This window comes from Seriola dumerili, unplaced genomic scaffold (genome assembly GCF_002260705.1).
Source record: "Seriola dumerili isolate Sdu_G_001 unplaced genomic scaffold, Sdu_1.0 BDQW01000008.1, whole genome shotgun sequence".
NCBI classification, from domain to species: Eukaryota; Metazoa; Chordata; class Actinopteri; order Carangiformes; family Carangidae; genus Seriola; species Seriola dumerili.
Window position 1 is genome coordinate 440,113 of NW_019174263.1, and position 13,127 is coordinate 453,239.

At 41.4% G+C, this 13,127-nt stretch overlaps 1 protein-coding gene across 1 annotated transcript in view; it reads right to left on the reverse strand.

Moving 5' to 3' along the window:
• olfml2a (olfactomedin like 2A) overlaps window positions 1-7,370 on the reverse strand; it is a 33,731-nt gene extending 26,361 nt beyond the window's left edge. Inside the window, exon 1 of the mRNA XM_022746615.1 lies at window positions 7,302-7,370. Coding sequence (XP_022602336.1) covers window positions 7,302-7,370 — 69 coding nt within the window. The remainder of the gene's footprint in view (window positions 1-7,301) is intronic.
• Between the last annotated feature and the right edge of the window lie 5,757 nt (window positions 7,371-13,127).

A 13,127-nucleotide genomic window follows, 5' to 3' on the forward strand; every position in this document is an offset into this window, starting at 1 on the left:
AACAAATTAGGTTTTATTTGAAACTCTGAAATTTGAAATTAGAAATGCACAATTGTTGTCCTGGGAAAGAATATCAGGGCCTTTTCACACCTACAGCTTTTTGCTCAGGTCTGGTTCAGTTGAGTTTCTAAAGGTGTAGGTGTAGGTTTGGTTTGTTCTTGCACAGAGTAAAATTCGAGTGAACCAAAATGCATCATTATAAACCAGGTGAAAACGTTCACTCCTCTGATTGGTCAGATTGTCTGGACCAGGAAAGTAAACACAGGAAGAAGGGTACAGGAACCATCAAACTCAAACTTGTGAGTTCCCCTGCTGGTGGGGTTGGATCCAGTTCAGAACTCTGTCACACCAAAAACGAACCGCTCCAGAGTTGGTTTGGGACTGGACAGAGACCACCTCCTCCAGAGGGTCTCAGTGTGATTGTTTTGGTCTGATTACTGTTTTCACACCTGCATAAGAAGACGAACCAGGGTTCAGTTTAACCAATCTGAAGAGAGCAGGTGTAAAAACACCCTTAATTTACCAGGACAGTCGCTCAGAAAAGAGAAAACAATCCCAGGAAAACCGAGACAGGTGGCGACAAGGCACACATTAAACCTGGTTTCTACATAAATACTCCCCCTGTAATAAAACCTTGTCCCAGGTCTTCATTAATGAGCTGTGTCTTCATGTCTGAGCCTTGGGGGCAGGATTCTGTCTACATGATGAACAGAAAATAATGAAAACACAACAGTTTAGTCATGAAAGAGCCTCTTTCACAAAGTCTTCATGGTTGTACAGGAGTCAGTGCAGTGAGCTACATCAGCAGAGCTCCACTAATTTTACACATGAAGGTCAATTTGTTTTTTAATGGGGAAAATCAGCCTGTAAAAACATTTGTGTATTGTCATCTGCAGAAAATAACCCTGGTAATGTCATAGTGATGTCATCAGGGTTATCTCAGCCTCAGCTGAGATGAAAGACCTTGACTGAAAGAAATGAGCTTTTCCCAAACCCAGAGGGTCCTACAAGATATTATTGGTTATTATGAAAATGTAGGACAAGATTCCTCAGCTTTGATCTGGACTATTGGTTTTTAAATCTGTGTGAATCTCTCAAATCTATGTGAGAATGATTATACATGAAACATTTTACAATGCAGGAATATGACAGGCACAAAGACTGAAGTGAGTAATTAGCGTCATAGCTTTCTGACTGCGTCCTGTTAGTGTTAGTGTGATGTCATTTAATGGCACCTCGTTACAGTTTTAACTCAGTTTTGGATTTTGTCTTTTGGTAGAGCAACACCAGGCTTAACGAAGGTGAGGGGGAGGAGTGGTAGAGGTGGTGGGGGCTCATTAGTGAAGGAATGCAGGCTGAGTGATGGGAGGGGGTGGGGGTGGAGGGGTGTGTGCTTTCTCCCTCCATTATTGGAGACATACTGGGAGGGGGTCTGATGGAGGGTAGGACTCCTGTGTGCAGAGCCGGATCAATCCTAACCCATGTCAAGCGAAAAGGCAGCAGGTTGACAAATGCTACAGCCACATGAAAACAGGGTGGATTAACAGATTAGACTTCTTTAGCAGGGGCCCTGCCTACGGCCTTGCTGGGCTGCATTGTTCAGCCCCAGCCCAGTACTGACTGCTGCGTAGCAACATGAGCTTAAATTGCTTTAAGATGGAGAAGTCAGGGAAATTCCAGCCAGATTTACTCTGCTGCTTCATGTTGGGTCAAACTGTTACAGTGCAGGAGAAAGACTCAGGAAGAATCAGAATCATTCTGCCAATCAGAACAGCTGGCCCTTCCCCCTGTCAAATCATATGTGCCGGCGTGCCTAACTAACTGTTCAGCATCTCATGCCAAGCTGACCTACCAGCATGAGAACAGGCAACACAATTAAGAGTGCTAATAATTAAGAGTAGAGGGTATTTAACGCATGCTTTGAGCTCGGAGTCCTCAGTTTTGACCTCTCAAGTGCAGTCAAGTTTCAGGTCAAAGAGATGCGGCTCAAACATGAACTCATGTCTGCAGGACGGGAGGAAAAGAGCTGCATGCTGCAGAGAGCGCTATTAGATCAACTGCTGCAGCCGTTAGCGGCTAACACGCCCTGACAGTGATGAGGTGAAACCCAGCTAAAGACACAAGCTGCACACTGACTGCTGCATTTGTTAACGTGTTAGCCTCAGTGTTTCCCTCTGCATGTGTGTGTGTGTGTGTGTGTGTGTGTGTGTGTGTGTGTGTAGCGAGTGTCACGTAAACAAGGACATCCTCTCCCTTCAGAGAGGAATACTGGGACAACAGCATGCCCCCCCCCGTTTTGCTTTTTAAACTATTTTCCCACAAATGCAGAAAAAAGCTCAGTGAATACCAGCTCTAATCAGCCTTAAACCTGTCAAGCTTGTGATGTTTGTGATTTAAAGACAGACTATCTCTTTAAAATCCACATCATCTCCTGTCAAGGGCTCTCAAGACCAAACCTAGGGTCCACATTCCAGTCCACAGAGCCCACCTGATTTTTTTTTTCTAATTAGCCAAGCTCATGGTAAACTGTCAGACTGTAAAGATTTACTTGGTACAAAGAGGAGTTGTAGCCGTCAGCTGGAGACGAGCCGTGAGGTCGAAACACAAACACAGGGATGTTAATTAGCTAAACGCAGTGTATCAAGCACTTGCTGTTTTTGGGGGTACACATCCACATTCCTGCTTTGTTCATGTGTCCATGTAAACCTTCAGTTCGCAGCACATGATGACACAAACTCCAGGATTCATGACTTTACTGTTCTACTCAACAGCCACATTAAAGAGTTCGTCACACATTTGATTTGTTTTTTTTGGTGAACCATCAATTCATCTGCTGAAACAGATACAAGCTCGAGCTGTTGACATGGCTCCATAGTAAAATCCACATACTATAGTATGATCCATTCATCAGCACAAAGAGACACTTCTCTAACTGTCAGTGTGTCTGGAGACGTGAAACATGAGTGGAATGATAGATGCTGCCAAAGCTTTCCCCAGATGATTTGATACAACAGATGTTTATGAAAAAGCTGCAGAGTTACTGCACGACATCATACAACAATTTAATGAACAAAATAATAATAAAGGAAAACAAAACTAGGTCTAAACATAGTGTTTGTCTGGACCTCTGGTCAAATCCTGATTTTATAACTGTGACGTTGTCAAAATCACCACATAAGACTGACTGAATTAGTAAATTAGTGCAGATGCTAATGTAAGAGCAAATATGTAGAAGGTCATTGTTTAGCATGAACAAAAATCCATTAATCATTAGTTTTGTATTTGTGTTGTTGTTGTTATTATCATGTGTACATGATCTGATTGACACCACAGACTCCATCCACACCTCAACACATGAAACTATGCAACTACAATATGGTTTAGGTTAAGGTCATGACAAATAAGATAGTAAAATAAATCCGGACCATACTTGGGCCACATGCATCCGGTTCCACAGCCCGGATCTGGCCCATATACAGGAGGATTGTCAGATGTTACTTACACATCTGGATCAACTCTGGTGCACACAAAGAAAATCTTCCTGCTGTCAGCCAATACCAAAGGATAACAGCTGGAATGTGCCAGATGTGGAAGGATGCAGTAGCTTCCTATTTACCGTACAATTATGAGAGTGCTTTTAATCTTCTGGTTTAAAGCAACAGCTTCGAATCATGTTGATGGTTCACTGACTTGGAGCCTAATAAGAAGATGGTGCTGCTTTCATTCCTGAGACCTGAACAGGTGTGATCTCACACACACCAACTCTTCAATTATAAGAAGAAGCTAGCTCTGTGTTTTCAGTTTAGCACACAGCTGCAGCGGGTTCCGATGTTTTCGGTCAGTCAGACTGAGTGTGGTTCTTCGTAGACCATGAAGACTGAACAGAAATGAGATGGTCTGGTCACTAAAACTTGTTGTTTTAAGTCTCTTGGTTTGTTGAACTGAGCTGAAATACAATACTTAACATTTAACAGTATTCCTCAGGCTCTCTGTCACTGTTGTTTGTTTTCATTACCGGAGCGCAATGAATCATGGGATATGTTGGAGCTCGAAGGATCCTCCTGTTGGAGCCTTCGTTGTCCAGGAAAAGAAGGACACATCTCAAGGAGCCTTTGAAATGGGACAGTCTAGTCGCACCACTGTGACCTAATTGGTCTTTAGATGCCTCTGAAGGATGAGACCCTAAACTGGGACACAGTTTTCTTACGGTAGTCTTACTTTACTCACAGCAAGACAGTGGATACAAGTATTTCCCAAAATGTTGAACTATTCCTTCATGGTTAGAGAAAGATTGTAGTTATGGTTGGTAAAAAATGATGAACACCTGTCCACCATTTCAGCCTCCACACCCACACAGGACACACTACATCCTGCTGTGACACTGAAGGTTGGAACTAGATGTGAATCATGATGTGCAGAATAGATCCTGGGCTAGGACCTGCATCATGATAGGACGACAGGAAAGACAAGGTGAAAAATACAATAATGCTGCCATTATTGGTCCTGTCCTCCCTGACAGAAATTAGTCTCACAGAGAGCTGCAGGTCTTCATTGCGTACACTGCATGTGTAAATGAGTAAACTCACTGTTGAACCTTCCAAGGTCCACAGAGAGATGATGGAGACGGAGAGAGGCTAAATTAGAACTTATCTGGGATCATAAATCTTTATCTCTAGGATTAACGGATCTGAGAAGACACAAAAGTCTGAGAGAAAAAAAGGCCAGTGAGGCTTTTCAAAGTCCATTTTTTTTACTTCCCTGTTTTATTTATACGTTTTGTGGTTTTGGCCTAAAATTCAGGATCCATGTTGACCAAGCAGGGTCAAAAACCGGTCATGTGACGGGCTACACACTTGGGCTGAACGGCAAACGTTGACCCGTTCACACTGAAACCAACAGCAGGTTTTCCCCAGGTGGTCGCCTCAGTGTCAGTCCCTCTCTTTTCCAACAGCTTCCAGTTGTTTTCACCACAAACATGGAGAGCTGACTCTCTGCAGTCTGATGATGTTGACACTTCATCAGGCCCCATGTGACATGTCTCATTAATGTCTTACACATCTCATCTGAAGCAGAAAGGCAGCATACAGCGGCTGTAAGTAACACGTTTAGTCTGCATCTCTGCATCCCCTCCATGTCCTCCTCTAAGCAGGTTGTGTCTCCCATTAATGCCAGTGCCACCAGTCTGGCCACAGAGACTGTGACTGGACTGTGACTCTGAGACTGGAAGACGGTGCTGTGAGGAGAGACATGACATGATGTGTGCTAATGTAAAGAGACGGTGAATGAACTGTATGACCTGAAGTTACTGATGTGTAATGCTGCACATTCATATGCATGTTTTTTTATTTTAAATATTTGCATATTTTAGGTTCAAAAGATTTTGTGCAAATACTTTTCTCTTCTGTTGAATAATTTAAAAAGTTAAAAAATGTCTTTTGGTAAATTCACATGAATTAGTGACTGGATATTCATATCATTACAGCACTATTCCACACTGATCACAATTTTTTGTGTCACTTATTTGTAACTTTATAACACTATAATTAGACAAGAATAAACAGTGTGTATTTCTGCAGTCTCTTGTCAGGGTACAATTAGACTTAGATTTACAACTGTAAACATTATACACAGCAGTGCATCACAGCTGAATTTTTAAACCACCAGTATAATAATATACCACGGATAGCAGTTCTCCCAGTGATGCCAGAGGACAGACTTTAAAACCCTACTACTGGTCTATAAAGCTCTAACTGGTCTCTGGTTTGAACACATCTCTGCTCTACTTGTATGATATGAAGCATCCAGACCTCAGGTGATCTGGGACAGGATCACTCAGTGTACCCAGAACCCGAACCAGAACCAAACAAGGTGAAGCAGCTTTTAGTTTCTCTGTTCCTCACCTGTGGAACAACCTGAACACCTGAGATCAGCTGAAACTGCCCACTCAGTTAAATCAGTGAGTAAAACATCACCAATAAATCACATACAGAACACCTTTTTAATCTTGTGCATTTGTTTGTTGTTAATGTCTTTTATGTATTTAAATATTTTATTTGTATTCATTTAAATATGTTTTTATGATTTTAAATGCTGTTTAATATCATCTTAATGTTCCATTGTTAATGAATGTCCATGTCTCTGTAAAGCACAATTGTGTCTGAAGGTGCTGGAGAAATAAACTTGCTGCTGTTGATAGTAATAAAAACACTACACTTATTATTGCTGCCACTGATGTTATGGTGCTACTGACACTGTCACAACTACTACTAGCAATACTGCTACTACTTTTACAACCAGTCTTCACATACAACTCCTACTACTCCTGACCCCAGTGCTTCTTTCGCTGCTATTAACTAGGTGTACACAAACTGGCTGCAGGGATTTGCTCCCATTCAGCCATAAAGAGTATTATGGGAGGTCCAGCAATGATGCTGGGTGATGAGGCTAAAGGTGATGCCAGTCAAGTTCGTTCACCCCAAACTGGGAAAACCATTTCTTTATGAAGCTTGTTGAACTGTTGAACACTGCTGTCTAAAGCTGCAGCATTAGGATCAAACCAGGCTCAGGGGTGTCCACATACCTTTGGCCACATAGCTCACTACAAACACCCTTCTTACTCCTGACATGCTGCCTCTATCACTGCTGCAACTCTGCTGTTGCTCCTCACTGATTCACTGCTGCTGATTTGACCTGATCGTATCCAGAGATGGTTTCTGGCAGTCACTCAACACTCTGGACTTCATGTATAATGTGAACTGTACATGTGTTTCATCTCCTGGCAGTGTGTGTGTGGAGCAGGCTGAGGGAGAGTGAGGGGTTACTGGAGTCCAGCAGCTGCACAAACAAGGGCATATTACTGTTACCCCACTGAGTGGCATCTCTCCCACACTCTGCTGGGATCATGTCTGCACACACACACACACACACACACACACACACACACACACACACACACACACACACACACACACACACACACACTGCACCTATCATTACACAACCTGTTGTTACTCACGTCAACAGAAGCCCTCATTGGGAGGATTAGCTGGACTCATACAGAATGACACACGCCTGAACCGTCTGCTGCCTTTAGACAGGAAATGTACAGGTGTGACTGGGGAAAGGCGCGCTACTGGTCAACTCACTCAGGTGAGGCTGAGCTGAGCAGGACTGAACTGAACTGTACAGGGTCTGATTTTACATGCACCAGCCGCGTAAATACAGTAGGTGAATACGATGCAGTCATGCATAAAGCTCCTGGAGAGGGCTACTGGTCTGAACCCGCAGGTCTCTGGTCCTACCTTGCTCTGAGAGGACGCATCCTTGCACAGAACCAGCAGACAGGCAAATAAGTTCGTGTATCTCCACATTTTATCTCTGGAGCGGGGAAGTAGATATAAGAAATCCAAAAGCTGCGATCACTGTTCAGTCCATATGGGAGAGGAGAGCGCCTACATTAACTTCATTTCCGCTGCGCGCATGGAGGATCATACAGTGTGTGTCCGTCTGCCTGTATGGATGGATGTGGTGTGTGTGAGTGAATGTGTGTGCTCCCTGTTTACACCCGCGCTCTCAGCCCGGCCCACAGCTGCGCACCGTGTCACCCGCTGTCCTCCACTGAGGGGAGGGGTTTACAAACACACACACACACACACAGACACAGACACACACACACACACACACACACACACACAGTCTGGTTTGTACAAGTTACCAATATTAATAATAATAATGGAATTGATAATAATAATAGATGTTTATAGGATGTCGAATGTCCATATAGGTGGTTCTAATATATGTCCCTATATGTGTCCCTATATCAACATCACTCTTGATATAGGGGCACGTACGTCATATATTACATTTCCATATGGTAAATCTTCAACAGAGAACATGTGAGGTTTAGCTTCAGGCTAACAAAGTTGAAGCATCACACACATTATAACAGTATGACCACCAGAGGGCAGTACACACCCACCTGTCTCCTTTCTATATTCAGTCTAGGCTCCTAATGAAGGATCTTCTCTTAACTACGAATGAAACCTGCTGCTCCTGCCGCGGAACGTGTACTGCCAAATAAATTCTAGCTTGCACTTACCATGAGCTAATGCTAACACTAGTACGAGTTAGCCTTCGTTGGCGTATCCCTGTAGTAAAACGCTGCTATCGAGATTCAGAACGGACCCCAGGTTGAGGTTACGAAGACTACACATCCCACAATGCCTCCGGAATGACGTTGCGTAATCTTTGTTGTGTATTTGTGGCAAGGTGTTGTGGGAATAACCGAACGTGATAATATAAGACGACATCATGTCACGAGGAGCAGGTTAATTAACATGAAATAAGATTTAACTGCTGATTTAGATTCAAAATATATCAATCTTTTTCTTTTTTTATACACTTACATTGAGGCAGTCTGAAGACGTGTTGAATTCTCCTGTGTTGATTAACACGTGTAAGTAGTTAAACAACAGATTCACATTAAGACATTTACACTTTCGTAGGCCTTACGAAAAACTTATTCATCACATCCTACAGAAAGTGTGGCCCTTCTTCAAACAACAGATTTCAGCTGTTGGATGGTAGCAGCCTTGCTAATCGTTGAATAGCACCAGAGTTTTACATGTGGTAGGATGCCCCTTTTAAAAGATTTCATATTTAGTTTTATAATAATAAAGTCTGTTATGATTTAATTACCCTCTAGAAGTGTTCACGGAGGCAAACTTCTCTTCTTATTATATTGAAATTTAAAATACATAGACATACATTTTAGAAGAAAATGGACATCATTCTTAAGGGGGGCATCCCACCCCAGTTTACCCTATTATTTATTCATCTATTAACACTTTTAGCTGAGTGCACAATATTGTCACTGTTTGTATAGTTACATCTTTTCAGGAAGACAGTCCACTTGCAGAAATCTGAAGGGCCTTTGGCGCCATCTGCTGGTCAGCTATTACCTTGCAGCTCTGTCCTAGAGCGGTTGAATCAGTTATGAGATGTCTCAGTGTTTTTCAGAGACTGGACACAAATTATGGGTTTGACACAGGTACTTTCAACAAGGGACTGGGCTTCAAGATCAGGAAATTAAGCAACACCCGGCTGTACAGTATGTATTAATCAGCTGATATTGTGCTTCAGTGGAGCTTTTCGTCAAACATATTATTTTCAATGAAATTAGCTCAGACTGGCTGACAGACAGTCAGCCTGGAGTGTTTGGGGCCACTGCAGTTCCTGGTTACGGTTCCTGGTGTGTCCAGAAAGAAATCAAAATGTGTCACTGGTATACTCCATCAGATGATTCATCAGTCTTCAGAGTCTACTTTCATATGAATACATATAATTAGCAGCACTATATCTGACATACCATTACAATTATATACTTTTAAAATGTAGTTCTTTTTGAATGGGTTGGACATTTTTAAACTATTTTGAAATTAAATAAACTATCCAACACACGAGGTCAACACTACTGTCAAATCCCCGAAATATGGGAATCGAAACAACATTAAATACCTTTAAGACTGTAAACTGTAGATCGTAATATTTTCAGTGTTTGCATTTATTGGAGGTCAAATTATCTACAAACACATATGCAAACGTAATATATGTACATATATTGAATTTCCATATATTAAATATATGTGCATATGAAGTAAGAATATATATGTAAAAATAACCTATTAGAAATTGGAATGATTTTATTTATGCATATATGTGTAGCTAATGCAAACATACATATTTACGTATGAATGCTTTTTTGTGGACATAACGTACATAAATATCCATCCCAAAGCCTGTATGTAAAGATAAAGATTAACATATGTTTAATATTAATAAGAAAAACATATATAAGCATGTAGAATGTTTTGTATGTATGTTTTAATAAACTTGCATATATAAATTAATATAACTTGTGAATATACAGTGGATAGGAAAGTGATCTCAGACTTCTGGATCCCACTGTATGTGGTTGCAACATGTAATATCACATAAAAAAGTATCATATATATATATGATACTTTCTTATGTGAGGATGTATATATGTGATTCTAATATATCCCCTTGTAGTGAACATATATGGAAACATCACTCTTGATATAGAGGCACGTATGTCATATATTACATTTCCACATGGTAAATCTTCAACAGAACATGTGAGGTTTAGATTCAGGCTAACAAAGTGGAAGCATCACACACATTGTCACAGTATGGCCACCAGAGGGCAGCAAACACCCACCTGTCTCCTAATGAAGGATCTTCTCTTAACTACCAATGAAACCTGCTGCAAACGCGGAACGTGTACTGCTACTAGCCAAATGCTAACTTACACTTACCATGAGCTAATGCCTAGCACGAGCGTCTTAGTATTCGTTAGCTTATTCCTGTGGTAAAACGCTGTTGTTGAGATTCAGAACGCAGCCCAGGTTGAGGGTACGAAGACTACACATCCCACAATGCCTCCGGAATGACGCTGCGTAATCTTTGTTGTGTGTTTGTGCTACCTTCAGGTGCTGTGGGAGTAACCGAACGTGATATTATAAGACGACATCATGTCACGAGGAGCAGGCTAATTAACATAAAATTAGATTTAACTGCTGATTTAGATTCAAAATATATAAATCTTTTTTATTTTTATACACTTACATTGAGGCAGTATGAGGATATGTTGAATTCTCCTCTGTTGATTAACACATGTGTAAGTAGTTAAACAACAGATTCACATTCACAAGACATTTACACTTTCGTAAGCCTTACGGAAAACTAATTTATCACATCATACAGTGGGTGTGGCCCTTCTTCAAACAACAGATTTCAGCTTTTGTCTTGGATGGTAGCAGCCTTGCTAATCTTTGAATAGCACCAGAGTCATTTTACTTGGAGGAAAACAAGACAAGAGTTTTTCAGGTAAGTTGATGTAATATCAATTTAAAACATAAAATAACTAATTCATCACATCCGACAAAACGAGTGGGCCTTCCTCAAACAACACCATTATTATCTATTCTGAATCATTAACAAAGTTATTAGATATTGCTTCAGTGTTTTTTATTTATTTTATTTTGATGACACCGTACATAGACCAGGATAATCATTTAGTTAATTTCATATATAAGAGGATGACTGTGTAATTTCTTCTTTGAAAAGTTTGAACATTTTAGCATTATTCAGGTTCTGTAACAGGCACTATCCTCCACCGTCTTCACAGGCCTTGAACGCACCACCCCTGGGGGTGTGGATCCAGTTACTCCCCGCTGACTGGAAGCAGGTTAAAGCATGGGACGGCGATCGGAGCAGTGAACCAGCCAGGCTGAATACGGGGACAAAGCAGCGCTACAGCTCGATTCACCTCAGACTGCACTATCATCATCACCATCATCACTGTCACCTCACCTTCATCACCGGCGTGCAGGTTTTTCGTGGTGGTGAGAGGCGACGTCGGGCTGACTCGGGATCAGCCCATGCAGGAGGATGGAGATAGAGAAGAGGACGAATGGGTTCGACTACCCGGAGAGAAATAACGCCAAGTCCGGAAACGGTAAGCAAACACACACACACACGGACACACACACACACACACACACACACACACACACACACGCACACACACACACACACGCACACACACACACACACACACACACACATACCACACACACACACACACACACACACACACACACACACACACACATATCTGCTGGTTAATGTTGACAGTGATTGGATCATATACGGTACATCCACTACTGCTGCACGAGCGTTTGTCTCCAGTCACTGCAGCCCAGAGCACCTCCACAGTAGGCTACATACCTGCTGCTGGACACTCACACAGAACAGAGAAACAGCTGATCTGTATTTACCTGTGCTGAGGTGAAATGTAGATGAGAGACTGGGCCGCAGGTATGTGACAGAGTGGATTCTGGTGGAGTACGGTTTATTTCTTTGATTTGTACTAATGGGAATGATGATTTAAGTGTTAATCAGTGTGTGTTTGCATGAGGGGCCGGAGCGGGCTCACTGGGAACAGAGGTCGGAATGTTTTTATTTGGAGGTGGCCAGTCAGGCTCGGGGAGATCGTAAAAGGTGAACTTTTGAACTTGGAGAACGCCCTGAAGCCATTAGCTACTCCAGTCCACAAAATCCGGAGTTGCTCGCTCTGCATAGGATGAGGAGATGGAGGAAAGGCGGTGATAAGACACCCTGTGTTCAGAGCTGTTTGGCCTTTTTCACCTCCAGCCTGTACAGGAGGCAGATTGTTTGCTGAGACCGAGATGGATAAAACGTCCTTCTGCAGCTCACCTCTCATTTCATTTGTCCCATTTATACCCCACAATTTCTCCCAGCAGCGTCTGTCCCCGGCGCCAGTCCCACATCCAGCCTCCGCCCGGGCGACTTAAGATTTATTGACATTTCCAAGATTGGGATTCCTTTAACTCTGCCTGCTATCACCGACTCTGAGGACATGGAGAGTAGCTCTAGGTGTTTCTGATCGTAGAAAAACAGGTGACTGCATGAGTTGACAGTCTGCTGGTTTATTTCCAAAGAACATTTGAACAATAACGAAAAATATCAGTAAATAGGTTAAAAACGTTTTCAACAATATATATTTAAATAAATGTAAAAAACTTACAAAGAACGTTCAACTAGTGCTGAAACAATCAGTTGGTTAATTTATGAGTCAATCAAGAGCAGATCAATCGACACTAATTTTAATATAGCATATATATATATAGATATATATAATGTGTGGGTATCATTTTAAGTCATTATTCAAGCAAATTACTCAAAACATCCACTGCTTCCATCTTCATAAGTTTAAACGGTTTTTTATTTGTTTTATTTTCTCACATTTATTAGACAAAACAATTAATCAACCAGTAGAAACAATAATCAAAAACATTTTATAAGATGAAAATAATAGTTTTTGCAGCCATATTAACCTTCAAATAACAATTTTAAGGATGCAGTAATTTTTTTTATTTCTTTAAGACTTATAAAATGAGATCACCAAATTAGGAGCATTTTAGTAATTTACATAATAACATTACATTTATTTATATAGCACTTTTAAACAGAGTTAAAAAGAGCTGCACAAACATAGAAACAAAATCAAGCAATAAAAGACT